General features: G+C 42.7%; 2 protein-coding genes across 4 annotated transcripts in view; one reads left to right on the top strand and one right to left on the bottom strand.

The window, feature by feature from the left end:
* The window catches only part of LOC144516752 (low-density lipoprotein receptor-related protein 1-like), a 90,996-nt gene that overhangs the window by 17,464 nt on the left and 46,253 nt on the right, over positions 1 to 27,279 (bottom strand). For 2 of the 3 annotated variants that reach the window (XM_078248335.1, XM_078248334.1), the window contains exons 12-49: positions 26,880 to 27,060; positions 25,229 to 25,454; positions 24,485 to 24,674; positions 24,225 to 24,350; positions 23,528 to 23,668; positions 23,047 to 23,172; positions 22,831 to 22,947; positions 22,654 to 22,734; positions 21,464 to 21,631; positions 19,952 to 20,134; positions 19,664 to 19,861; positions 19,288 to 19,533; positions 18,175 to 18,372; positions 16,441 to 16,645; positions 15,390 to 15,554; positions 15,039 to 15,283; positions 14,683 to 14,814; positions 13,507 to 13,734; positions 12,682 to 12,856; positions 10,901 to 10,995; positions 10,644 to 10,793; positions 10,313 to 10,453; positions 9,963 to 10,088; positions 9,693 to 9,824; positions 9,387 to 9,521; positions 8,924 to 9,053; positions 8,658 to 8,784; positions 8,397 to 8,548; positions 8,156 to 8,280; positions 7,608 to 7,982; positions 3,371 to 3,560; positions 3,056 to 3,260; positions 2,690 to 2,882; positions 1,226 to 1,351; positions 833 to 961; positions 615 to 734; positions 394 to 507; positions 153 to 302 (exon numbers count right to left, since the gene is read on the bottom strand). In XM_078248335.1, coding sequence (XP_078104461.1) covers positions 153 to 302; positions 394 to 507; positions 615 to 734; positions 833 to 961; positions 1,226 to 1,351; positions 2,690 to 2,882; positions 3,056 to 3,260; positions 3,371 to 3,560; positions 7,608 to 7,982; positions 8,156 to 8,280; positions 8,397 to 8,548; positions 8,658 to 8,784; positions 8,924 to 9,053; positions 9,387 to 9,521; positions 9,693 to 9,824; positions 9,963 to 10,088; positions 10,313 to 10,453; positions 10,644 to 10,793; positions 10,901 to 10,995; positions 12,682 to 12,856; positions 13,507 to 13,734; positions 14,683 to 14,814; positions 15,039 to 15,283; positions 15,390 to 15,554; positions 16,441 to 16,645; positions 18,175 to 18,372; positions 19,288 to 19,533; positions 19,664 to 19,861; positions 19,952 to 20,134; positions 21,464 to 21,631; positions 22,654 to 22,734; positions 22,831 to 22,947; positions 23,047 to 23,172; positions 23,528 to 23,668; positions 24,225 to 24,350; positions 24,485 to 24,674; positions 25,229 to 25,454; positions 26,880 to 27,060 — 6,246 coding nt within the window. Of the gene's footprint in view, positions 1 to 152; positions 303 to 393; positions 508 to 614; positions 735 to 832; positions 962 to 1,225; positions 1,352 to 2,653; positions 2,883 to 3,055; positions 3,261 to 3,370; positions 3,561 to 7,607; positions 7,983 to 8,155; positions 8,281 to 8,396; positions 8,549 to 8,657; positions 8,785 to 8,923; positions 9,054 to 9,386; positions 9,522 to 9,692; positions 9,825 to 9,962; positions 10,089 to 10,312; positions 10,454 to 10,643; positions 10,794 to 10,900; positions 10,996 to 12,681; positions 12,857 to 13,506; positions 13,735 to 14,682; positions 14,815 to 15,038; positions 15,284 to 15,389; positions 15,555 to 16,440; positions 16,646 to 18,174; positions 18,373 to 19,287; positions 19,534 to 19,663; positions 19,862 to 19,951; positions 20,135 to 21,463; positions 21,632 to 22,653; positions 22,735 to 22,830; positions 22,948 to 23,046; positions 23,173 to 23,527; positions 23,669 to 24,224; positions 24,351 to 24,484; positions 24,675 to 25,228; positions 25,455 to 26,879; positions 27,061 to 27,279 lie in introns of all 3 variants that reach the window. The other variant, XM_078248333.1, reaches the window with a different exon arrangement.
* LOC144517312 (galanin receptor type 3-like) lies at positions 3,980 to 6,880 on the top strand. The gene is made up of 3 exons (XM_078249368.1): positions 3,980 to 4,082; positions 5,230 to 5,339; positions 5,771 to 6,880. Exons 1-3 carry the CDS (start codon positions 3,980 to 3,982, stop codon positions 6,878 to 6,880), a joined length of 1,323 nt encoding a protein of 440 aa, XP_078105494.1.

The following is a 27,279-nucleotide window of genomic DNA, read 5'->3' as shown; positions in this document are numbered from 1 at the left end:
ATTTAATGGATGGAAATATTCATTGTTTTTGTTCCATTTGGAATAATAGAAATTGGACTTCTTGCTCTACTCCATCTGTGGAAAAATAATATTATTTTTTCCTTAAATACAGCATGTACATTTAGCTGTGAGAAAATATGTGTAGAAAATACCTGGGCAATTTCTTTCATCTGAGAAGTCTCCACAGTCATTAGCTCCGTCACATAGCCATGAAGGGGCGTAGCAGAGTGTGGTGAACTCGCACTTCTGAAATGCCACTCCTTTCACTCCCAGATGGAAGTAACTGGAGCAGTCCGTGGCAGCTTAAAAAAAGAGAGCAGCCCTACTTTATACCGTAGACCGGAAGAAAGTGTTGGCTAGTTAATTTGAATGAATCGGATCATTCGAACTTACTGCAGTTCATCTCATCACTGGCATCTTCGCAGTCCACTTTCTGGTTACACTTGCTGGAGTTGGAGATGCAGCCTCCGTCTCTGCACTGGAACTGATCGGCTGTGCACAATGTGGCTGACAAACACAAAAACAAGAGATGGCATGTGTAGGTAAAATATAATGTGAAAATGTCCTATGACTGCAGACGGGAATAACTTGTTTAATCAGAAGACTTGACTCACCGTTACAGAAGACTTCATCGGAATTGTCTCCACAGTCGTCCTGCCCGTTGCACCAGGAGCTATGCCCCACACAGCGGCCGTTCACACACCGCCTGTAACCCTTCTTGCACACACGGTTGGCTGAGAACCAGACAGGAAATGATACAGACTCAAATTACAAATGTCAACAATGAGAATATGGTTAAAACAGTTTTGACTGAGAGAAAGATTCCACTAACCACAGTAGGACTGTTTCTCATCAGACTTGTCCTTGCAGTGGGCCATGCCATCACAAGTCAGGGTGTAGTTAACACAATCTCCGTTTCCACACTCAAACTCATCAATGTTGTTACATGTAGTGTTGAGGGCTGTGAGACAAAGACAGAAAAATGCACTTAGGAAGAGTTGCTTACCCCCGAGGCATGCAGCATGCAAAATTTATTTCCATGCTCCATTTAAAGCCTGATCTCAGTCTTTTGATAAAAACTTATTTTATTAAAATACTAATAAAATAGTGTGTAAAAGATAATATAAAAAAATCGTATTATACATTATATGATATCAGTTTTTTTAAGCCAAAATTTAGTTTTTTATGATTCATTCATTTTTCATTCATTTCAGTCTTGTATTACCTATGCAGGTGTTGTCTTCCAATAGCTTCCTGTCGCCACGGCAACTGCAGTTGACCCTTCCCTCAGAGGTCAGCAAACACAGGTCCTGACATCCTCCGTTGTTAACACGGCACAGAGAGAACTCACCTATTTAGAGATAAGGAAAGTTAGAGAAGGTTAGCCACACAAACAAGTATGCAAGTATTTATACACACACACACACACACACACACACACACACACACACACACACACACACACACACACACACACACGAGTGAATTAGCTAAGAATTTCCACATACACCCTCCTGACAAACAAGCAAACCCCAACACCCCATGTGCATCCACATCAGCAGACAGATACGCCTGCGTGACTGTAGCAATAGCTCTGCCTCCGCTGAATGCATAATTCAATGTGACTCAATCTAAATGAGATTTGCAGCTATTACCACAGGCTTTCGGCTTGTATGGTCGCTGTGGGTATTGGAGCGTGAGAGAGTTTACTGAATGAGGCAACTTGAGGGAGAAGATGACAGTAATACGATACAGTAAAGAAACAAAACGTAGGGTTGCATTGATTTTAAATGAAACGGACAATGGGAGATGTACAACTAGATGAGTTGTAGAAAGAGATGGAGAAGTATGGATTAAAGTTAAGAACAGCAATTCAGCAGGCACTTGTGTGTGTCTGTGGTGATATAGAGCTGATGTTGGGGTTGTGAATGTCAGGTGGGCCCATTCTGTAAAATGTCTGCAACTCATCTGCTATATTGTCACTTCTACATTACTTCACCTCTTTAACTGCTCTGAGGGAGAAGAAAAGCATCTTTGTGCATGTGTTTGTGTGTATTTAAGTACACTTGCTTCAAAAAAATCCCATTTTAAAACCTTTCAGTTAATTAGGTTGATTTATAATGGCTACTGTGATGTTATTAACCAAGAAACGATATTCTGTGCTGCAATGAAATTTCAAGATATTACCTCAAATTCTAACAAGCAAATGCTTGCTCAACCTATCATTAATGTAAAAAGTGGTGTTGATACATTTTAATAGTCAAAGCTATGTGCTGTATGTATGATTTAGATGCATTTTAGTGCAATATGCTGCTACTGCATGGCATAAATTTGTTACAGCCAAAGATTTTGCTATGAATTTCAAACCTTTTACTTTTTAAATTATTATTAATTGTATTACTTTTATGATGGACTTTTATTTTTGCACCAATGCGATGAAGTACCTTGACTTTGGTATTTAATTAGCTTGATTAGCCAAAAATAGGCATTCTTGTCTGCAAAAAATTGCACTGTGATAAAGGATTTTATCCATATGACCCAGTCCTACAAATTATGTATTTCAAATGCACTGTCACAATACAGTTCAGACACATGACACACGCACACGCACACGCACACGCACACACACACACACACACACACACACACTTACATAAACAGCTGGATCCCTCACTGCGTAACAACTCACAGCTATTGGTGTCGTTGGCCACAGCGACAATACCCATTGGCTGCTGAGGTATGTCTGCACGTAGCACCTTCATGTCTCCTCCTGTGTATTTGTCAGCCCGAAGCACGGCCCTCCTCACCCAGTCAGTCCAGAAGATGTAGTCACCGTACACGGCCAGGCCAAACGGATGGACCGGCTCATTCTTCAACACCACCTGCAGGGGGAAGCATAACCACAGTCATGACCTCATACAGTCAGGAAATTCCAGCCTTGCAACAAACTTGAAATGATAAACAAATTGTTATTAGGCAACCCCATAATACAATCATACTGTTGTACAAATGTTGTCATTATGCAGCATGATGTGCACCACTGTTTGCCACTCACGTAGCGGCGAGTGCCGTCATACTCGCAGCGCTCTATCTTGTCCAGTGTGGCGTCAGAGAAATAAAGTTTTTCAGCGCGGTGGTCTATGGCCAGGCCGTTAGGGGTTCGGATGTCATTGCCAATGATCACAAGGACGTTGGAACCAGCCAGTGTGGCACGCATGATACTGGGAGACTGCTCATTCCAGTTGGTCCAAAACATGAGGCTGCAAGAGAGAATGAAAAACTGTAATGGGCATGTGAATGTTTTTTACCTAATTGAGAAATAGTTTTGAATGCAAAAAGGTGTGATGTGAATGGATGTATTAGTTCTAACCTCTGACATTCATCAAGAACAAAGGCTCTGGGGTGATCATCTCCTGACATGCTGACCACGGTGTGCCTGTCAACGGCACCCCAGCGGCTCTGATCCACGGTGTGGCGGGTGATGGTTGAGGTAGTGTAGCTGGTCCAGTACAGCATATCCCAGCCCCTGTGGTACGCCAAGCCCTCCACTGAGCCGACATCTGAACAAGAATAAAGGAATAGAGAGGAGAGAGGGAGATAAATACAGAGAACAGTGCAAAGGGGAAAAGAAAGCAAACCACATAGAAGGGAGACGACAGAAGAGAAAAGAGGGTAAGGAAAAGAAGCACGTCAATCCCAGTTCTGTGTTAAAAGGCCAAATGTGGACTGTCTGGCAGCAGCTCAGTGCTGGCAGACTGCTGCGGGGCAGCACAGAGTCAGGGCTATGGACATGACAGCTTGGTATTAATGACCAAGAACACAGTGTGATTCGGGGCTTTTATCCAACAAATAGCTCACTAAAAAGGTCACAATAACAGTTCCCGCCTAACGTATTACTTTCCATTGCACTACCTCATCAACAGATGAGAAGTAAAAAGTCATTTTTTCTGCTCCACAGTCTTGAAATGAGTAAGAGGTTATGAGCTCCTTGCCGGCACAGAGGCCAGAGGACAGGCAAGAGTCAGCCAAGATGGAGGAACACAAAGTTCTGCAGCGGCAGATAGAGAACAGCTGCTCTGCTGGTGAGAAACAATACAGTCGCACAGTCACGCACACACGCACGCACACACACACACACACACACACACACACACACACACACACACACACACACACACACACACACACACACACACACACACACACACACACACACAACCCTAACTTCAAGAAGCGTAAACTTGAAAACACCCACACATCAGATCCCTCCAATGCCAAATAATTGGTAATAGTCGCCTTCTTGTTAATGTTACTGCAATGGAACAGTGAGGGTCTAATGATTACAGCGGCCTTTTCCAGGGTAAGGTATGATCTCACTCTGAGATCTCGGGCCAGAGGATCAGTGAGGTTCACCACCAGGTGGGACACTTAACACTACACCTCAACATCTCCAGTGCAAAGCGGCGGACATGAATCAACATTTGTCTGCCTCATGTGAGGAGACTGTGAATGAAGCAAAGCAACTGGACAGCTGAGCGAAGGCATGCAATGCAAAAACAACTCCCCTCTGCTTCTCATGCTCATAAATCAATGCCCCAAAAATCGATGAGGAGCAACATGAAATCCATTCGCCCCTATTTCCTCTTTCCTTGGTGCTGTTAATGAATTGTAAATCTGTAGCCTGCAGCACTCTCTACTCAAATTCTTGCTTTTCAGTTCTGTTTATCTTCCAATTGTTGACCTAAGCCTATCTAGGTTCCTGTACATTTACACTTGCTGTTTACAATACTACAGATGAGCTGAATTTACAGCTCTTGAGCTCAGGTAGTTATGCTGACCCTAATAGTTCTTTATTGCAGTTATCTGCATTAAGTGTTATAGCAGTTCATGTTTGCTATCAGAGCGACAGTCAATAATTACCCTGATTTCTGAAGGAAAACACTATTTCACTCTGTCTCGCTCTGTGTATGTACCATATCTCTGTGTGTTTTATACATGTGTGTGGAGGGACAACACTTGTAGAAAATATACAGATCCTTTCAGAAAATGAACAGAAACAATGGACCCTGGGAAAAACTGTGTTTGGCCTCATTAGGCCCTCCCACAGAGAGGAAGCCAGCCTATCTCTCGCCTGCTCTATGACAATCAGTCCAGAGTTCACCTGCCGTTTACTCTGCTTCATCCTCTCTTACTGTTGAGCTATTCACCTCTCGTTTCCTCCTCTGTTAGAATTGTATTTCTCAGGAGATCCGTTCCATGGAGGCAGGAGTGAGGCTGATTGTGGACTGCTGAGTACGGGCCTGATTAAGATGTCATGTGGAGAAGCCGCCTGCTCTGAGGTGACAGGAAGTAACACAATCTACGGCATTTGCTCTCAACACTTGAACGCTCTTAACAAGATATGGATGGAAACCCCAGCCGCTAAGAAATCAGGAGTGTTTTGACTTCAATGGAGAAGTCAGAGGTTATTTCACGCACTTTACCGCCCCCAGCCAATCAGAGGTGGAGTTGATTGCAAGGACTAGAGTGGCTTGATTCACATCCGGCACATTGTGTTTTAAAGGAAGAATCATTTTCACAATGTTAGATGGGACATGGATGTATGTAATATGTGTGTATGTGTTTATTCATGTCTTAAACATCCATCACCAGGTACTGGTACATTTTACCACCTTTAGGGAAGTTATTGGAAATCAGTACACTGTTATTTCTGAGTAAACTGCTATTGACCCACAGCATGAGTAATCATTCCTACATTTATTATCAGTAGTTTTATGACCAGCTTGGGATAATTGACCCAACCAAAAGCCAACAGTGGCAGTGTGACATCTCCATAACTGAAGACAGAATGCTGCTGCTGAAATCTACAGGTTCAGAGGATCTGCTGGGGAATGGGAGTGACACTGAGCTGCGCAATGTGGAGCAGGTCCTGGTCCCGATATTAGATGTACTGATTCTGGTGCTGGGAGTTAGCGGGCACACCATGGTGATGGTGATCCTGTGTGGGAGGCGGAGAAGTGGTGTGGGACGCATTGGACAGTCCCCTCAAACGTCCATGACAGGCACAGGAACTGACGTCCTCCTGCTGGCTCTGAGCGTTGCAGACCTGCTTTTGCTCTCCATGCTTCCCTTCCACACTGTTGCCATAGCCATGCAGCGATGGCCGTTTGGAAACATCATGTGTCGTCTGTTGAGCTTCTTGGGATCAGCCTCGTCCTCAGCCAGTGCCTTCACACTGGCCACGCTGGCTGTGTCTCGCTATCTGACTGTAGTGCAGCCTGCCAGAGCCTATAGCCTCCTCTCCCCTTGCCGGGTGTCTATAACTGCTGCGCTCCTCTGGGTCCCGGCCTGCTGCCTGGCTACCCCCCAGCTGGTTTTTCGCTTTGTGGGAACCCCACAGCGAGCCCCTGATGACCTTGCTTGCTTTGCTTTCCTGTCCCACCAAGACCAGCTGATCTATGGATTGTTTCACTTCCTCGTGGCCTTCTTGCTTCCACTTGTTACCATTGCGGTGGCATACGGCAGCATCTACATGTTCCTGTGGGGGAGGCAGCATGCCGGCAGGGCCCCCCAAGTAGAGCGCTACCAGAGCAGAGTGACCCAGACGTCGGCCATGCTGGTGCTGGCTTTTACCTTGTGCTGGCTGCCATCCTACGGCCTGACACTGGCCTTATTGGCCAACAACATCACAGGGGCTACCGGCGCCTCACCACGTTCTGGCCCCTTTCGCATATTTGCACGCGTCATGGCGACATCCTCTACGGTGATGAACCCCATCCTCTATGTACTGATGTCCCAAAAGTTCAGACAAGACCTACTGAGGCTGTTCAAGAGGAGAGGGCAAAGAGCCACTGTTGGTGTGGCTATGGCTGCTGCCTGACAGTATCAACGACTAGCTTAAAACAGTATACTGTAACTGAACACCTGACACACAAACACTGGGCAAATCCTGACTACTGGAGTTAATAAAACTATTATCACTAAAGTGAGTTGCTTTGCTGAAAGACTCACATGAAAAAAGGGACACAATCATTATCCTTACAAGGAAAGTCTACTTAACAAGGCAAAACAGCAGCACTGTTAGCCTGGATATTGTACAAGAAGATCAAACCGGTAGTGCTGGGAGGTGCCACTCCACAGGGACAGAACATTCCTGAATCATGCATTCCTTGTGAAACAGTTTACAGTAAAGACACTTTGGTAAAACATTAACGTACACCTGTGTTTCGTTGTGCTGCGATAAGGTGAATGCTTGTACTGTGTTCTCAAAGCTTTCCTTTTGTTTCTAGTTTGGCTACAACTTCAAAATACTGTAGCTTCCTGGTTGTGTTTAGATCATTGGAAGTGTTTTTTTTTTTTTTTTTTCCAGAAGATTTCTCACTGGCTGGGGGGGGGGTCTGATGTTAACAACTGAAGTTCTTTGTTATTCACAAAAAAGTGGAAGAACCAGAAAAACTATTGACTAATGACAGGCCCAATATCAACTTTGGGAGGGGAAATACACTGTAGATAAACAGAGACATAAGACGGGTGGAGGTTGATTGTTAAAAGACGAAAGGCTGTTAAAAAAAAAAAGATTTACACAAACAAGATGTGGGAATACTCACTCTCTACCACAGTCTTGCGATCAGATCCGTCATCACTGATCTGCTGGATGTTGCCAAAGTGGATGTCACTGAAGAAGATACGGTTAGCACCCTTTCCTCCACCTCCTCTGTAATCAAAAGTGAGTGCAATGACATTCTTCATGTGCTCAGGGTCCTCGAATGGTTTAATGGGTGCATTCAGGTTGTTTTCATCTGAAAGGTGGACACTCTTTAGTATGGTGCGCTCTGAGTAAAGCAGGTAGCCATCATAGTCACGGCAGCTGCAGCCGTCTTCAGCCAGCATGCCGTGGGCGCAGGCACATGTCCGCTGTCCGTTGCCACGGAAAAGACAAAGCTGCTGGCAACCACCATTTTTGTCTTTGCACACATTTGTTCCTGTACACAGACATGAAATAATTTGGAATAATTTTGTAAAAATGGTATGTGACATTCTTTAGGTATTTAATAAATGATTGATTTGAAAAAAAATACAAATTCCTTGAACAATGCTCATCTTTCGCACGTAAAGCAGACATTTTACAGTATTAAAATAAATAACCAGTGCTTACCTTGCTGCCTGGCCCTGTTGAAAACCTTGATGTCTTTGAGCTGCACTCCAATACCAGTCCTCAGAGACACAGAGTCTGTGGCGTTGTCCTTGCTGCCTCTCTTTATGGAGCCATTAGCATGTGTCCTGGTTCGAAAATCAAACAGAAATTAAACAAAAATGAAGCTTGTAGATGAGTAAAATATTAAGACTGAATATCACTCATAAATAAGTGATAAATGACAGGTGGGGGTATATCTGACCTGTCACTCCAGTAGATGTAGCTCTCAAACACAGACACAGAGAACATGTCCATGTTGTTATTGGCCAGCACCACTTCCCTGTTCTCTCCAGTCTCTAGGTTGATGCGCTCAATCTTGTCTGTCCTCGCATCACACCAGTACAGCAGACTCTCCTACACGCACACAGACAGAAATGGTTGAGATAATGTTGTGATGCAGCATCTACTCTGTCTGCACTGTAACATAGTGATATAAATGCAAGAATAGTCTGTTATACTGCACCTCATAGTCAATGGAGATACCGTTGGGCCAGCTGATACTGTTATTGACCAGGACAGCCCTCTGAGAGCCATCCAGACGAGACCGTTCAATACGGGGGTACTGGCCCCACTCTGTCCAGAACAGGTAACTACACACATACATATGCACATACACACAAACACAGCGAAGCACAGAGACAATTTTCTCAGTAATCAATAATGAGAGCGATGACAAAAGCAGAAGCTACATACAGCTACGCTAATAACTGGAGTGTTGTTTCCTCTCACCCTTTCGCAGGGTGGACAGTGATGGCGCGAGGCTTGTCCAGGCCCTGGGAGATCACCACATAGCGGAAAGAGCCGTTCAGTCTGGCCACCTCGATCACATCAAAGCCTTGGTCCGTCCAGTAGATGTTTCCTGTAGAAGTCGGAGGGGAAACAATGAAGCTCCGGCCGTGTTTGACCTCCTTTTTGATACGTAAAGTGACTTTCAATGACCTAAGAAATAATAAAACTGTATCCCCTTGTTTTTTTCCTCTGTGTCTGTTCTTTGTGCGTATCTCTTTCCTGTTTTCTCAGTTAGTACAACAGGGTTCTCCACCTTGCTTTAAATTAATCTCCCTTCATACTGCATGGTAACAGACGATAGATGCAAAGTTGATCAGTACAATATGTATGATAGATGCTACTTGAATTCCGCAATTTTGGTCATGTACACTATGTTTTCTTACATGTCTGAGGAGTCTCTCACCTGCTATCCAGTCCACAGCGATGCCCTCCACCCTGCCAATGCCATTAGTGACCACATCCTCTCTCCAGGTCTGGTCTCTCTTGGCCCTGCTAATGGTGCTCAGGCCCATGTCCACCCAGTAGATAGTGTCATTGTCTGTGAAAACAAGTGAATCATGTTAGAGAGGAACTGAACATATACCCCTCTATAGCCTTGTACAGTAACGCATACTAAATTTTATTTTAGCTAAGACACAAAATACCTTCCTTATCTAGCATTTGAGAGAAATAAAGTGTGTACATTATGTGTTGTACAAAAAAGTCTTACCAGCATGGAAATCTATGCCCACAGCCAGGGATGTGCCTGACACTGGCACCAAGGCATCAGACTTGTCTGATGGGTCCAAAGGAATACCACGTATGCCTTCATGCACAGAGTACAGCAGGAAAGAGCCAACACCTACAGCAAAAAAATATAATTCCATGTTTTGAGCCTTTGAAAAGTTTGTGTTGCAGTACGCATTAATCATTTTCATCAATTCTTGAACCCCAAATTTTGCTAAATCAAGAAAAAGTTATATGTATGAATGTGCCATACCCTCACAAGACTGTTGCCCTGTGCGCAGGCTGTATCCTGCAGTGCACATGCAGGCTCTGGTGGTCGGGGAGGTGGGGAGACACAGCTGGGAACAGTCTCCATTGTTATTGCTGCAGAGATTGGTGCCTGGGAACACAAAAGCACAGAACAAATACACAAAACAAATCAAAGAGGGGTTACAGAGACATAAACAGACGTGCTTTGGCATAGATAAACAGGCTACATGCAGCAAGCAAAACAGACATTCAATGAGACAAGGTCATATTTTCCTTCTTTATTTTTAACACATTTAACCAAACAAATGTTGCACAGGCTGAGAAGAAGTTGCTGTATGGCTGCCAGCCCGTCACCTTTCTGCACAGTTTCATTGTAGATTTTCATGTGCATCATGGGGGAAGTGCTGTTCCTCAGGACTTTCCAGTTGCCGCCGTCCTTCTTGTCACAGGTTCCTATCTGGTCAGTTCCTTGGTCCGCCCACCACAATTTGTTTCCTAAAGGATACAACACAGGACAGGAGGCTCAACACTCTCAGACCTAACACTGGAAGAACCCTTTACCTCAACCTAACTAAGAGCAACATTTCAAAACACAGACATACACTTGCAACACGGTCAAGTTATCATATGTCATGGCTGAGCTACATCGCTGGCTAAAATGACATGGCATTTTCTGGAGACGTACCCATGATGGCCAGAGCAGTAGCCTTGGTCAGCTTGCCCTTTACCCCCTCAAGAACTTCCAGTCCAGAGCCGTCCAGTTTACAGCGGTTGATGGTGCTGTTTCCTGAGCTGATCCAGTACAGCTGCTCAGTGTCAAAGTCAATGGAGAGACCTGGAAAACAAAGAGAGAGCTGACGTGTAATGACCTGCCCTGTCACTAGGGTGCGCTCTCTCTCAAGCAGTAACACAAAGAGGTACTGTACAGAACATGTCACTCACCGACAGGGCCTTTCTGGCTGGTGAAGAGGACACTGCAGTTGCTGCCGTCTGTGTTGGCTATGCTGATGTTGTCCCCATCTGTCCAGTAGAGTTTCCTGAAAGAGGCAGGCAGAGGGAGAACTTTGATTTATTTTCAGCACAACCTAATTTAACTTGTTCGCTAAACGCAGTCAATAGGCCACAGAATAACACTCACAAGCTTCACAATACAAACCTCATTGCTAAGTGTATGGCAACATTGCGGGGGCTTTCTTATTGACAAAAAGGTTTAACAAGTGATTTGACGCAATCAATTTGCTGTCTGAACTTCCTGTAGTACTAAAGCCAATCCATCTCACATCTGTTCTTTCATTTAAATCTCAAATACATCTTACAACCACAACCAGATTGATTTGAAACTAAACTGGAACAGCTGAAAATCTTTTAAAGCTTTATCGTGTTATGTTTGTTATGACTCTTTTTATAATTACTTTTGTTGCTTGATTGTTGGGTCGCTGCGCAACATTTTTACATGTGTGGCCATAGTTGGGTTGGGTGAAGCAGAAATATAGCTGTAGAGATTCACTTTAATTCAGCAGCTGACAAATGACCCTTGCTCCTCAAACTGGTCAAAGTCCTCACTCCCACACACCCACACACGCATGCGGAGTATACAGGACAGGATAATGTGATTGTGTGTCACTGTGTTTAAACTGTGTGTAATCTATGTTTAAAGGGTACCTATCCACTGCTCCCAATTCCTGTTAAATCCCACAACATCTACCACACCCTTCATTTGTTTGTCAACACATCTTTAGATAAAGTTTCGGAGGCATTTAAATGCCCCCATTCTCGTGTTTTTGCACGCTCACACACACACATGCGAGTATGAGTTTGTCCCTCTCCGATTCTCTTTGCCCCCACCCACTGGATGTATTCTGGGCAGTGTGTTTGTGTGCCAGAAGGAGGAGACAGCCCCATTATATGGATCCAGCATCTGCTTCTCATTTTCCCCCATGCCAACAATGCTCAGATCGGAAACATTCCCCTGCTTAAGTAGGCTAAGTCTTCGAAAGAGAGGTAGTAGTACACAAAAAACACAAGGAGGCAGAGACATTTCTTAAGAAAATATCCTTTCTTTATCAACCTTAAATACTCAATAGCACACATATTCCTGCAGGACAAAACTAAATATATAAATACAGATGACCTGTCTCTACTCTGCTGGTAAGAGGAGAAGCCAAGGCCAGGCTCTGTTCGGGGAGCTGAGGGGGATGAGGTTTCAAGGGGGAAGACGGGAGGGAAATGGACATTTGTTACACAAGGCAGGACGGGACAGGAAGTTAAGATAAACACTGGAACAAAAATAGCGTCAGAAAGCGACAGAGGCACTGGCAGTAAATAATTCATATATAGTCTATCTGAGCGCAGAAGCTATCTTTCAAAAAATAGAAAGATGGAGAAAGAGAGCGAAAGATAACATCAGGGGAGAAAAATTGGAACCACATCCTGAGTGAAGAAACATTCAAAAGGTCAGCGACCATCTATAGCGAACTACTCCGCCTGTCATCACTGACTGCAAACAGAGGGGAGCCTGACAGACAGACATTGCCTGCATGATTGTGTGTGCGCACTTTAGTGTGTATGTGTTGTAGGTTAAAGGTAAAATCAAGAGGGTGTCTGAACAATTTCTGAAAGGTTCAATGTGACAGCTTTAGTGCTTGTGTGTGTGTGTGTGTGTGTGTGTGTGTGTGTGTGTGTGTGTGTGTGTGTGTGTGTGTGTGTGTGTGTGTGTGACCAACCCCAGTATTGGATGCAGCACTAGACAGTGTGGTTTGTCCAGGCCCTGGATGACAGCATTTTTGAAGGAGCCGTCCAGTCTGGCAACATTGATCTGTTTCTTATTGGCATCATAACTGGTCCAGAACAGGTTCCTGGACACCCAGTCCACTGCCAGGCCGTGAGCGTTGGGCAGATCTGAAGAAAGATAAGCAACATACACACAGAGCCATTAATCAACTTCTCAGTCAAGGCAGGCTTCTTTGCTCTGACCTACAGCCACTGATTTAGCTCGCTGAAATAATTACTGTCGCTAACAGATTTTATCAGCTGTAGCTAGCTAGATAATAAATGCTAACTCTGTGATGACTCTGTGGTTGAAGACTTTGTCTCGTTTGAAATTGAGAGCCGTGTAAATGGGTCTTAAATATGCACTTGATGGTTGCACACAGCATGATGTCATCATGAAAAAAGACGGAGGCTAAAGCTACATGTCAAGCAAAAAGACACTTCCCTCGAAATAAATCTGGGGCTTTGTTTGAATTTCAGAAAAAAGGATTAAAGTATTTAATAAAATGCAAAACTTGGTCTCTCAAATCTGATGAGAAAATAAAAAACCTGAAAATGGATAAATGGCAAATTACCCCTTTACTGTTTTATACAGAACTGTGAGGGAAAACAATTTGAAATCAAGTTAATTTCTTTTTGTTTTTTTAACTCACGTTCTTCTTACAAGGACATTGTTTACTGCAAACTGCAATGAACAGTGTCTTCTTGAAAAGAAAAAAAAATATCCAACAATGAGCCTTAAATCTGGTATGTATTCTATTGTGTTGCCTCCTTCATACCAGCAGAGACCACAGTCTCAACTCCAGTGCCATTGATGAAAGCTCTCTTGATGGTCTGGGTGCGGACGTCTGACCAGTAGATACGGTGCTCCAGAGCGTCATAGTCCACCACAGTCACGTTGTCAATGTCAGGCACGGTGAAGGAGATGATGTAGTTGTAGTAAGGGTTGTCGATGTCCACTCCTCTGATCTCAATCTGGCGAGCATACAGCAGGAACTGACGAGACTCTGTAGGGTGTGAAACATGTTGACATGCATCCTTCAGTAATTCTCAAAACTTTTAGCATTTAATTAGGGGTAATCAGGAGTTAAATCCAGCTTCAGGTCAAAAGTCAAATAGGTGGTTGAAGCATGGATGGGTGGTTGAAGCATGGATTATTCCCGCCACTTGAACAAACAGTCAATCGAATTGCATCTTTGACTCTAATGATCGTGTCTGTCTGGCTAGCTAACTCAATAGCACAGCCATGACAGGGAGAGTGAATTCAATCAGTGCAGAGACGTTACAATTGCATTAGTCTCAACAGTCCTATCATCACTTAACTGTGTGCAGCTTAAATGATGGACAGGAAGAGAGGGATAGAGACGTAGGGAGGGGGATAGTAATGACAGTGTCAGGCTGTATCGGCCAGACTACTGTAGGTGGTGGATTCGGAGGGTTGAGGCTGATGCCAGCATCAACAGAATGGGGCTCTCCATTCCATTACCCCTGAAGATAATAGAAAGTGCTGCCCTGAATACTAAACTCACACACTAAACAAACAGGCCCGTTCTCACATTTCACGGACAGACACTTCAATGCGCTCCAAAGCTGTCACGAACCTCAAAGTGAAAAAAGTCTAGATTGTTCAATCCTCTCTCTCTCACTCACACACACGCACACAAACACACACATACACACACACACACACACACACACACACACACACACACACACACACACACACACACACACACATACACACACACACACACACACACACACACACACACACACACACACACACACACACACACACTCCCATAGATGGAATGAACAATTACAGGGACAGGGATTACACTGTAGCATTCAACTTGCCAGGACAAGCAGAGGGGAAAATTGTTGCTAGCTCAAAGAGGACTCAAAGAGTATGCTTTCTACAGTAACTGTATTTATGTACATGTGTTCCCGCTTACCATAGCAAGTGCGTTTGTCAAGGCCTAGCTTCATGAGGTGAGGGCAGGCACACGAGAACGTCTGATTGTAATTGATGAGACATAGATGAGAGCAGGGCTCCTTGCCATTTTTAGCCACACATGGGTTAGGAGCTAGGGAGAAGGGAGCATAAAAAATAACTCAGAATGTGTATACTTATAAAATCTAATAAATAAGCATGTGTAATATTGAGTTGTCAGTCTCATAATGTATATACTAGTTGTAAAGGAACAAACTAGTTGCTTCTGTAGCTGTATCACGTTTCTGAGCATTCATTTTAAAACTGCAGATCGACAGTATGTGTACGCTCGTGTGTGTGTGTGTGTGTGTTTCTCACCCTGCGGCTGTCTGGATGGATGGTACACCTGAAGATCAAAAGGTTGCGTGTTGGTTCTCTGGACCACAGTGACGTTGCTTCCTGTCCACTTGTTTGCCTTTGCCAGCGTGTTGGTCCTCCAGTCCGTCCAGTAAACCTCTCCGCCATACATAGTGACGGCAAAGGGATGCGACAGATACTCATGTCCCCTCAGAACCTCAATCAGCCCAGAACCATCATACTTGGCTGAATAAATGGCGTCAGACCTGCATATAGCACAACTTTTCAATTAATTTCTGGGTATGACTGAAAGATACCGCATGCACATCAAATAAAGGGGTTTGTGTTAGTGTGTTCATGTCTATTTATGACCTGGCATCGATCCAGAGGATGCGGCGCTCTAGATAATCCACAGTGAGTCCATTTGGCCAGCCTCCATTGCCTGTTTCCTTGTGGATGGTCTTCCTGCCTTCTCCACTCATGGATGCAGCTTCAATCCTGGGCAAGCTGGCATCCCAGTCGGTCCAGAAGAGGATCCTGCAACGTCATGGTACAACATGGACATACAGTTATTAAAAGATTAAGGTGCAATAGGTTCAGGATGGTAACACTTATAATAACCATAATTAATAAATGACAAATTGATAGTTAATTAAACTTTAATTTTTTGTTATTTTACTTTTAACAAACAATGAAATGATGATTTATAATGCTTACTAAGTATTACTAATGATATAATTTATGTTCTGATATCATAGTTTAGTGTAATATAAAATAATTAGTTTATACCTTTAGATAGATTGTTAATTCTTTTTCAATGGTTAATAATGAATCTATAAACATTATTTGGTTGGCTATTATAAAGTTGCAACATATTCTTATAGTAATTTGTTAATGATTAATAAGTTGTTTATAAAGCATCAAGTAACATCACTTTTCACCCATCCAATCTTTTTTTTTGAAGATCTATAAAAAAAGGTGATCTGATAATTTGTGCACTATAATATAGCTAATAATAATAATAGCTAGCTAAATCATGTTTATAGCTGCTTTACAAAGTATTTATGAACCATTAACAAGGTATTATAATCATCAGTTGCAACTTTAATACTAGTTTAAAAATTATTTCTTAAAGGTTTACAAATCATTTGGTATTCATTAACAAATAATCTAATATATAAAATGCTATGTGTGCAAAACTGAAGTGTAAAATAACATATATATACACACACACACATACATACACATATGTATATATATATATATATATATATATATATACACACATATGTATATATATATATATATATACACACACATACATATATATATATATATATATATATATATATATATATATATATATATATATATATATATATATATATATATATCAGCAGGAGGTAGGTTACAGTAAGCATACCCATCCCGGGGATCCAGGGCGATAGCTCGAGGGTGTTCCACCTCCCCAGCCAGCAGCGTGGTCCTCATGGTGCCGTCCAACTTGGCCACCTCTATCTGATCCAGGTTGCTTTCCACCCAGTAAATGTTTCCTGCTATCCAGTCCACTGCCAAGCCCTCAGGGGTAGCCAGCCCATACTGGATTACCACATCGAAGCTGGTTAAAGCTACGAGGACGGATAAAAAGGATAAATGGTCAACATGTTTTGTTTTGTTTTGTATTGTATGTCTTTTCAAATGTCTTACCTGACTGAAAGATTACCTTTTCCCTTTTCTAATGAGAACTTCAATGGAAATTTAAACTTTACTGTGTTTTTATCCTTGACAATTTCAACTGATTGTCATTAACTTTGATTGTGTGTAAAATCTATCTAACTATATAACATAGTGGAACAGATACATGTTTTTGTATCTTTTGTATGTTTATTTAAAACTGCTACAGAAATCTGAATCTATATTATATCTCACAACTCAATAAAATAAACATTCCTCTGGGGCACTTAGGTTTCTTAATGAATTCTCACAGTATTTCAATATGTACTGATAAAGGCTTCGAAGGCTTTAAGAAGAAGGAGATTTGCTGACGGCAACATTTCAGACTGTAACCCAAAGCACTGATACGCTTTGCTTCAGTATTTACAAATTATGTAAATGTCATCAAGCTATTTGGATTCAAAGCTAGCATTGCATCACAAATTGTATTCCTTTAATCAAATGGTTAGATGCTGTTTGGGAGAAAACACGTCAGCACGATAAATGAAAACATAAATAAATACAGTAGTGGCTCAGCAGGGGGAGTGATACTACAATTACAGAGTGGGCCTTAAAAAAACAACTAAATATGTGGTGTCTTGCAGGGCTAAAGAGAGACATTTTCCAGCCTCTTTCTTTCCCTTTCATTTTCCACTGGGTCCCTAATCATGGACATGTCTAATTATTTGAGATGAGTCATTATCCTGTCTGGAGCAATGAAAACAAACACTCACTGTATGTAGCCTATTGGCTGTGCTAAGTAAACGTGACACACAACAACCACTTGCACAGACAAATACGTAAATGCAACACGACTTAAATGTTGACTTGTACACATGGTTTGCTCATTATTACTGCTGCGGAGATGGAAGGCCGTTGTTTGCCATGCACACTGGTCATGATTGACTGGTCTGGCCTTTGTGAAACCACATCTGATCTTTTGCTCACAATAAGCCACAGTAACAGCACAGTAACAGTGCAGCTTTACATGCTGAAATCTTACATATTTTACTGAATATTCTTGCCCACTAGGCACTGTCACAAACATTTTGGACATAACAAAATAAATATAACTGAAATTTCAATAAGTACAGATGGTTTACCTCAACAGAACAACATTATATGTCCGCAGTACGCAATACCATATTGCATGACTCATAAAAGTCTCTCTAATCCAACTTGCTCTCTACACTTTGTCTGGCTTAGAACATTGAATAATCCAAATGTTTATCTTCACTTTATCTAATGGTGCTGTCTTAATCAAATGTAATGAAAATCCTCTGACGTGCACCGATACAATCTCTATCCAATGATAAAGACCATGTGATGTGGCTGAAAGCTCTGGGAGAATTCTAGAAGGTGGACCTTAAAAAGTACTGTATATTTAATCCTAGATGGTACAAAAAAGTCTTTAAAGGATACAGACTGTGTTAAAAATGCTCACCTCCATTCTCGGACAGTTTCCCACGATAGATCTTGTCCTCCACCACATCAGTCCAATAGAGGGCGCTCTGGCTGAGATGGAAGTCCAGGGCAATGGTGTTCCTCAGGCCCGGTACCAACACACTGAACTCTCCTTTATTCAGATCAATGCGCCGGATCTCGTGTCGGTTTGAGAAAATGATAAAGGGTTTGAAAGGATCTGTGGGGAGATGAACAGAAAAGATCATTGGCCATCTTTAACAAAAAGAACTAAGCAGATAGTAAAGGGTTAAAACCCTCTGCGTGGTCACCCGTTGATTGTTACTCAAAATACTGCAGAACATTTCTGCTCCACAGAGTGGAAAACGTCACAGCCATGTTCCACTGTGGTGTGTGACTTGTGCAATGACAGAGGGACTGTGTTGAAAGTGGCTCTAATCCTGGGCAGTGTAAATAAGACAGGAGTTATCTGTACCTAACAGGCAGCCAGATGAATGACACGGTGCTGGTGGCTAGTCTCTAAGACCCGGCAGTGAAGAGCATAATCATGAATTCACATTTCCTTATTGGCTAGTTGCTGCAGGGAGAGAGGACTACATTCTTTAATAAATGTATTAAAGAAATTATAAAATTCAAAGCTGATTTACTGTGACTAGGCAGTTTCCGTTTTCTTTAACATCTTGCACTCTTTGCTGACTGAACACAAAGTCTGTTCTTCACTATATATAATATTCCAGATTCTTTCTTTTCATAAAATAATAGTGACAGCTAGAAACCAATGCCCAACCAATCTTTTTTTATGTTTTTTTAGTCATATACTCATGTCGACAGCATTTAAGCTCTTCCTCTTTCTGTCTCCAGTGCTTGTCTATTGTCCAAAGGAGTATCACATTTTGGCATACTGCGTCTTCTCTAACCACAGTTTCCTGCCTGAGCGGCCTCTCCTTTGGTTGATCCCAAACCCACACCGTACTTCTTCAACTCTGACAAAGCCCAGAACCCAGTCACTTCTCTAGCTTACTGTACGGCTACCATCAATCAAATGTTAAAATTCTTAACTAATGTCTCTCTTGTTTTCCCCTGACCATCCACACCCACCATCTCCCCCTCTTATACGGTTTCCCCGGTCCCTTACCTGTGCTCTTGCAGTTCTCCATGTCAGGCTCCAGTTCCCAGCCCTCATAACAAGAACATTTCACACTGAACTTGTCCTGCTCGCAGCGCTGACTGCACTTAAGGTGTTTGGCACAGAAGCTCTGGATTTGACAGGTCTTGTTGTTAAGCCCTAACTCCATGCCCAGTGGACAGGAACAGATCACCCCCTCGCCAGGGGCCACTGTGCAGTTATGGCTGCAGTCGCCATTGTCCAGTGAACACAGGTCTGTAAAACAGAGAAAAATCCGATAAGGTATAGGTACACAGAACCTGAAGACATGATTTACGATGTAGTTTTACTCGCCGTTATGGCGTTCCATGTACTGAAACACAGCCTGGGCACTGTTGTCTCTTACCGCATAGTTTCTCATCAGAGCCATCTGGGCAGTCATCAGTGCCATCACAAAGTTTCTCTGCAGGCAGGCAGATGGTGGAGTCGTTGGCACACACATGATGAGAGAGCTTACACACCAGCGCCTCACAGTTGTCCTCGTCGGAGTTGTCCTCACAGTCGCTGTCGCCGTCGCACACCCAGGCTTTGCTGATACAGCGTGCTATGGACAGTAGGCAAAGTTACTTTAAAAAAAGAATGACTTAATCTGATTTTATGTACTTCCCATTAGTTTAAAGTATGGTCTCCTTACCTGAGTCCCTGCAGCCAAACTTGACAGCTGGATCACACATGTGCGTGACACCCTCACAGTTCTTCTCGTCGCTCAGGTCCATGCAGTCAGAGTCCCCGTCGCAACGCCAACGCAGGGGGATGCAGAGGCCGTCCATCCGACACTGAAACTCATCTGTATGACAACCACCAGGGGGACGCGTGGCTGTGGAGAAAAAGATATCATGAGACACAGCCTTGAGCAGATACAATGTTCAGCATCAAAAGACTGTGAAAACAAAAACTAATGAGCTGTCTGTTGGAAATCTGGATGGCAACAAGTCTTAGCAATGGGAAAGACTGAACAGATTCAAGTATGCATTCAGAGGGTCACTGTTTTTAGTCATACACACCAGCTGCCAATGAATCATTTTTGTTATTGTTTCAATGTTGCTCTTAACAGCACAAGCATACTAACAAATAGATAATCATAAGTAGGTGTATCTTTACAGTTATTATATCACTCGCTAAACGACTAGTGAGAGTTATTAGGTGCCAGTGGTGGTACCCATTAGATTGGTGCCTGTGTGACTAACAGGGGCCAGGGACCTATTACATCTACTGACTAAAATGTAAATACTAGTCATGATTTTAGTGCCTAGTGCACATCAGCAAATGAATGATATAACAGAGATGCAACCATCCACCCATAATAATAACAGCAACCTTTCACAGCTGTATTCCATAAATCCTGTTTAAAAAAGGACCAGTGGCTATTTGTTTGTGAATAATGGCGTGTTACATCAGCTTTGGCTTTTATTATAAAAGATCTTCTTGGTGGCAAGGGGCCATGTTTTCTTGAATCAAAATGCAGAGTACTTATGGCATCATGTGCAGGTTCGTCAGGCATTTTCATGTCCAGGTGTGCATAGTGAACCCAATGTGCACTTGGAAACAGATTGGGATCAGAAGAAATCTATTATTATACATTATTAGTGTGTGTGTTAGAAGCTGGTATATCGACTGCGGTCAGTCCCATCAGCCGCAGCATCTCATATTTATGATCATGTAATCTTGCCTCAAATAACTGCAACTGAGATTAGAAATTGGTTTAATGCACCGTAAAACCATACCAGGTATGGTGTGTTTATAGATTTTATACACATTGAAGTCATGTCAGTTGCTTTAATTACGGGGTATGGCATCCTCCTGCAGGTGTGCTGTATGAACAAGGACAGGAAGTCAACACCAACACAAAACCCGCACTCTTTGACAGCAGGTGTGGTCTGAAAACATGACTGCACAAAGACTAATTAGTATTAAGGCATGCTTTTGTAAATAACATGTCTCGTGACACAATGACATAAGAGAAGACCAAAAATGACCACTGCAGTTTTAATATGAAGTTGCTTGGCTATTGGAAAGGATAGTTGCAAGCATGGTGGTCTATACACATTTCTTATAAATCCTTATGTCCTATTTCCTAAATATAATAATCTGCTGCAGTGAAGAGTTTCCTAACTGTCCCACCTGATCGGCAGGTTAAGACACTGACCCTGATTGGTGCAGTTTGCGTGCGTCTCGTCGCTGTAGTCCCCGCAGTCATTATCTCCGTCACAGGTCCAGTAATCTGGGATGCAGCGGCCGCTGTTACACTTGAACTGAGCGCTGGAGCAGGAGTGACTACAGCCTGCCTCGTCGCTGTTGTCCCCGCAGTCGTTATCTGAAAAACAAACACAGTCAAACTACACCCACCCTCTCACATTATGAGGCGCCCACTGCCTCAAAGGGAAAAAATATATATAAATATATATATAAATACTGTATATGCAGAAAGTAATCCCTTTTCTTTTTTCACAATTAACACAATGACCAATGAAACCAATGGAATACAAATGAAACAGAACATGACAGATGAGAGAGTAAATAATGACAGAAACTGCATAGATCAGACCATGCACCATGAGGAAATGTACCAAGCGCTGATACATTGAACTTGGCAGCAGAGCATCATAAGCACTTTTATACCCATACTAATGTAAAAGGGCAACTTAATCTATAACCTTTAGTGCCTTTTACAGCAGTTCATTTCATAGTAATCTATTCTGTAGTTAAAATACTTTTTATAATTCAACCTGGCATCTATTAAATCTATATTGAATTAAAATGAGTTTTATTAATTTGATGGCTAACAACAACTACACTTTCCCATGTATTCGGTTGACAATACATTCAATCTAATTTAGCTTCAAACCTGTGTACAGAAGACTACAGTATATGAAAGGCAGCAGTATTGGCCTCAACTTGTGGCCATGTTCAATTAGCAGAAAAGCAGTCCTAACTGTTTCTGAGCCAGCTTGGCCAGTCCTAGAACTACAGTAGGCTAGCATCATGGCTGTTGTGGTGCATGTTGATCTATGCACTAACCGGTCAGGTTTGGACAATTCAACTCATCAGAGCCGTCCCCACAATCCTTTTCTGAAAGACAGAACCAACGGAAGACAGCAGAGTGGGCGAACAGCACAACACGGAAAAACAAAACCAACAACACAGTACAACTAAAGACGGACGAAACAGTAAAGGTTAAACCACAAACGTACAAGGTGACAAAAAGAAGAGTGTGTGCCAATATGAGGGTGGTAGCAAAACATGCACAGCAAACTTGTGAGGAAAGGGAAGAGTTGCCACTGTAAACGGGCACATCTAAGAGAAGAGGAGGAGAGAAAAAAAAAAACTGACACTAACCATTATCACAGCGCCAGTTTATGTTGATGCAGCGTCCGTTGTTGCAGGTAAACTGGGTGAGGGGGAAACATGTGGGGTAGGCTGTGGACAAAACTAGAGTTTAGACACAAAAACAACATCTACAAACAGTTAGAAATCACCCTACAACTATAGACTAAACCACTGAAGTAGACCAACCACAGGAAGCAGGTTCATCTGACCGATCACCGCAGTCATCGTCCAGGTCACATGTCCAGGAAATAGGGATGCAGCGCCCACTGGCACACGAGTACTGATTAGGCGGGCAGGTACGAGCTAACAGACAACACAGTGGAGTTAATTTCACTTGTAAACCATAAAAAAAAGAAAAAAAGACCTGTCAGATTTCGATATGGAGTATGCTTGTTTGTGTACCTGAGCAGGTGGTGTTGGATTCATCCTCGTCGTTCCCGCAGTCATTGTCCCCGTCACACAGCCAACGCAGAGGGATGCAGCGGTTGTTCTTGCACTTAAATCTGTCTGTGGGGCAGGTGTGCTGGTCTGGAGAGAAGAAAGTACGCATTGAAGGGCAAGAAGGAGAAAACAGAGAAAAATGAGAAGCCGTGTGTGGAGAGGCGTACTGTATGGGAAATGGAAAGGTGAAAGTGTGGAGAAATATATAGTGTAGTCCCATATACACAAGATTAGCACACAAACACACAATCACTAGATTCAGAGTCATTTCATTCTGGCATCACCAGACTGTCAAATTCAGACTGCTGGAGTCAGTACCAACAGGAGGGGTAGATGTTTCAAAACCATGTTAGATGAAGTGTGTGTGTGTGTGTGTGTGTGTGTGTGTGTGTGTGTGTGTGTGTGTGTGTGTGTGTGTGTGTGTGTGTGTGTACAGACTCACGGCACAGCTCAGGAGCCTCGTCGCTGTTGTCCAGGCAGTCGTTGTCTCCATCACACTTCCAGCGCTCCTGGATGCAGCGGTTGTTCTTACAAGCAAACTCCCCAGACTGGCACTGAGGAGGGGGTACGTAAGACGGGTTGGCTGTGGAAGGAAAAGTTGAAGAAAAGGAGGGATAAAAGGAATGTGAAAAACAAGGACATTGAGGACATGAAAGCAAAATACAGTTTTGAATGACCAAAAAATGTAGGGGATTTGTGAAAAATGTAATTAAAAGAAAAGTAGAAAGCCATTAGTCAAAATCCACCGCACCCATAGTAGACTGAAGGTGAGCTGGCTAGATATTGCAAGACATACATGGGGTGGACAAAATTACAGCAACACTTTTACAATAAACAGTGCTGCAAGGAAAATGCCAGGAACACCTTCAATATTCTAGGCTTAAAAAGACTAAATTTATTGCAGAGTTTATATTGAACTGCATTACATTATTGTGGCCACCCCCTGTATGTCTGCATTTGTTCAAGTATTTTTGTCAAGCAGTTCCAATAAAAACGCACAGTCAGAGTCACACAACTTGAGTCATCTTGTCCAACATACTGGAAATAAAACCTTATATGTGTAATGGAGCTAAATTAGTGCCATGAGAAATACCATTCAGTCTCCCATGCACAAACAAAGCATTCTTGTTTGAACTTACCTTTGCAGCTGGTGTTGTCAGCTGGGTCTAGTATTTGGTCTTCTGCACAGGCACACTGCCTGCCTCCTGGTATAGCCAGACAGAGACTGGTGCAGCCGCCATTGTACACACGACACACATTAGAGCCTGTGGATGAATAAATATAAATGTGTAGATAAGGGTTCATGCAAACACAAAATAGCACCAATTATGCCTCACGTACTGTCTTTCGACAATCATAATTTCTAGATTAACATAGATGGATAGAAGTTTACAAGTACCTTGCTGCTGCTGAGCATCGTACATGCGGATTTCAAAGATGGGCGGTCTCTCATTGCGCAGCAGAGTGGTGGTGCCAGTGCTGGTGTCCAACTTGTAAATGCTGCCACTACGATACTCATTCCAGAACAAGAAGTGTTTATAGTGGCACAGACCAAAGGCGTGGTTCAGTTCCTGACCTTCATACACCGTCTGGGGATGTGAGAAAGGCAATAAAATGGCAAGTAAGCTCCAGAATTTCGGCTCAAAACATGTTTGGATTAATTTGTGGTGGCGATAAAATGTGATGTGATGGACCTTCTTTGTTTTCTACTAGTTACTATTTGTGTTTATGAGCAAATAAACAGATCATAAATCAATGTGGCCCTAAAATACCGTTTTTAGTGGTATTCAGAGTATATGAGTAAATATTTAAGTGTCATTCCTTTTGATCAACCATAACATTATACATTTTAAATGCTAAAAACAACACCATAAAACCAAAATATAACCAACACACAGGCCAGTGAAAACAAAATATCATCAATTTAGCCACAAAGAGTGACCAGTATTAAAAGGGCTCAAGCCCACAGACTATGAACTGTATTGTGGTGGACCACCCACAGTCTTCCTTTGCTTTCAAACTCATTCCTTATTAGCTTGCTTACAGCTCGTCAGACCCTGTCGGAATAATCCCCTGCCTTGATTCCTGTGAACCGCTCCCCCTCTCAGTAAAATAATCCTGAGGATGGCGGGTGAATGCTGACCTTGCGCTCTGAGCTGTTATTAAGGTGGACCATCTCAATGCGGTCGTAGTAAGCATCCACCCAGTAAAGGATGCCCTGCGGGATGTCCAGGCTCAGACCGTTGGGCCACAGCACTGTTTTGCTAGTCAGGAACACGTTTCTGTTGGAGCCGTCCATCCAAGCCCGCTCAATTTTTCCTCGCTTGCTCTCCTTAGGGTCCTCCTCCCAGTCTGTCCAGTACATCCACCTGAGGAATCAACAAAGGAACTCTCATGGCTACAAGTACTGAATGAAATTTGATAGCAAGGCAGAAAAAATATCATATTTGATGGGTCATCTTGAAGAACTTTTTGGCATTAACGAAGGCAATGACATTTTATCTAGATGCCCTAAAGCGCACAACAATCACACAACCAAGTGTTTGTCACCAGGTACTTTAGCACCTGTCAATTTCCTTCACTGATCAAGGCTGTGAGCACTGGCTGTCTACAACATTATGCAAAACTACACACAACCCCCCCCCCTTGCTGTAATGTGACTGACATTAGCATTAGCTTTTCATATTTCCTTCTCCATCTGCCTCCTTCTTATGCTTTCCTTTCTGCGAATCCCTCCTTCTCCTCTCTCTTCCCTCTGAGCCTGATAGATTACAGGCATTAGTGGAGGCGAGTGTCTTTCCCCTGGGAAGTGTGTGGACACACATCACTCTGTCGCTAGCAATCCAAAAAGTATGTTTGTATTTATGACCGTGTGCTTCTCAGGAGAGGTCCCAGGAGGTCATATCAATAAGACCCATCCATACACGGCAAGATTAAGAGCTATTTGAAGAAGCGCAAGAGAGATATGGGTGTGTGTGTTAATACGCTTATCGAGAAAATCTACCATGTAATGCACAAAATGCTCCATCTGTTTTAATAAATAGCGTGTGATAAGTGAAATCAAAAGGGACATTGCATTTCACGGTGGTAATGGTCAACAACACAAACATGATAAAAGGCTCTCTGCTGGAAATTGTGAAGAGACACAAACAAGAGAGTGAAAAGGTGGTACAAGAGGTGAGTAATACAACCAAAGAAACAGCTCATACACAGAGATGAGTGAAACTGAGACAGAAAGAGAGTGGACAGAGATTTGCTGAGAGGTGAGTGACAGAGCAGCTGTAATTATTTCACTTGAGTCATCAGATAGCTGACCAGAAGAAATGACCACCTATCATTATCTCTCACCGTATGTTGCCTGACCACACATTTTTATTTATTTTATTTAACCTTTATTTAACCAGGTAGGCCGTTGAGAACAGGTTCTCATTTGCAACGACGACCTGACCAAGAAAAGCATAAGCGTGCAGGACAACATACAGTTTCACATTCAATACAGTACAGGAATACAGAAAAATATAAACACAGGGCAGAGACAAAAACACGTCGTCCTTGGTACGTACTAAAACACACACAAACAAGCACACGCAGACATGCATGCTTTATACAGTTCTGTACTTCATTAAACAATCACCTTAAAGTCAGCATAATTTTAACTGCTGCCTTACCCTCTATTGTACCTGAACTGTGCAACACCTGTGCAACTCTTAACCTTGTTCCATGCTCTTTATCCCTTTTCTCTGAAACAAAAACATCCAACTCCACCACTCTCTCCATCTCTTTTTCTCCCTTACCCATGCAGAGGATCCACTACAATGGCACGAGGGTGAGTCATTTTTCCCTCAATGAGGGTTTTGCGTGTCTGTGAAGCCTTTTCCAGCCGAGCCACACTGATGGTTTTCTTAGGCCCGTCATCTGTCCAGTACAAGTTGTTAGCCATCCAGTCCACAGCTATGCCCTCTACTGTGTGGATTCCTGAGACAAACACATACTGTTGGTGAGAAGATACTGACTGCAAAGTGTAAATCTAGATTTTAATTTGTGACTGTATACTTTCAGCTCTAAACCTTGATTTTATACAGGATTACTGCCTGCTATTTTTTTATTATGTAGACTTTTAAATGTCAGATTTGTGGAAAGCAGTTCACTCGTTCTCAATGGGATAACCTGGATAAACAGAGGTTAAGCAATTAA

The sequence above is a fragment of the Sander vitreus genome, chromosome 4 (genome assembly GCF_031162955.1).
Source record: "Sander vitreus isolate 19-12246 chromosome 4, sanVit1, whole genome shotgun sequence".
Classification (NCBI taxonomy): domain Eukaryota; kingdom Metazoa; phylum Chordata; class Actinopteri; order Perciformes; family Percidae; genus Sander; species Sander vitreus.
Note: the sequence above shows the minus strand (reverse complement) of the source record. Positions and strands in the feature narration are given on the sequence as shown.

Coding starts and splice junctions, on each gene's coding strand:
- LOC144517312 (XM_078249368.1), top strand. CDS start 3,980: ATGAGCTCCTTGCCGGCACAGAGGCCAGAGGACAGGCAAGAGTCAGCC. Junction 4,083..5,229: donor AGAGAACAGCTGCTCTGCTG/GTGAGAAACAAT, acceptor CTCCTCTGTTAG/AATTGTATTTCTCAGGAGAT. Junction 5,340..5,770: donor GAGAAGCCGCCTGCTCTGAG/GTGACAGGAAGT, acceptor TATTATCAGTAG/TTTTATGACCAGCTTGGGAT.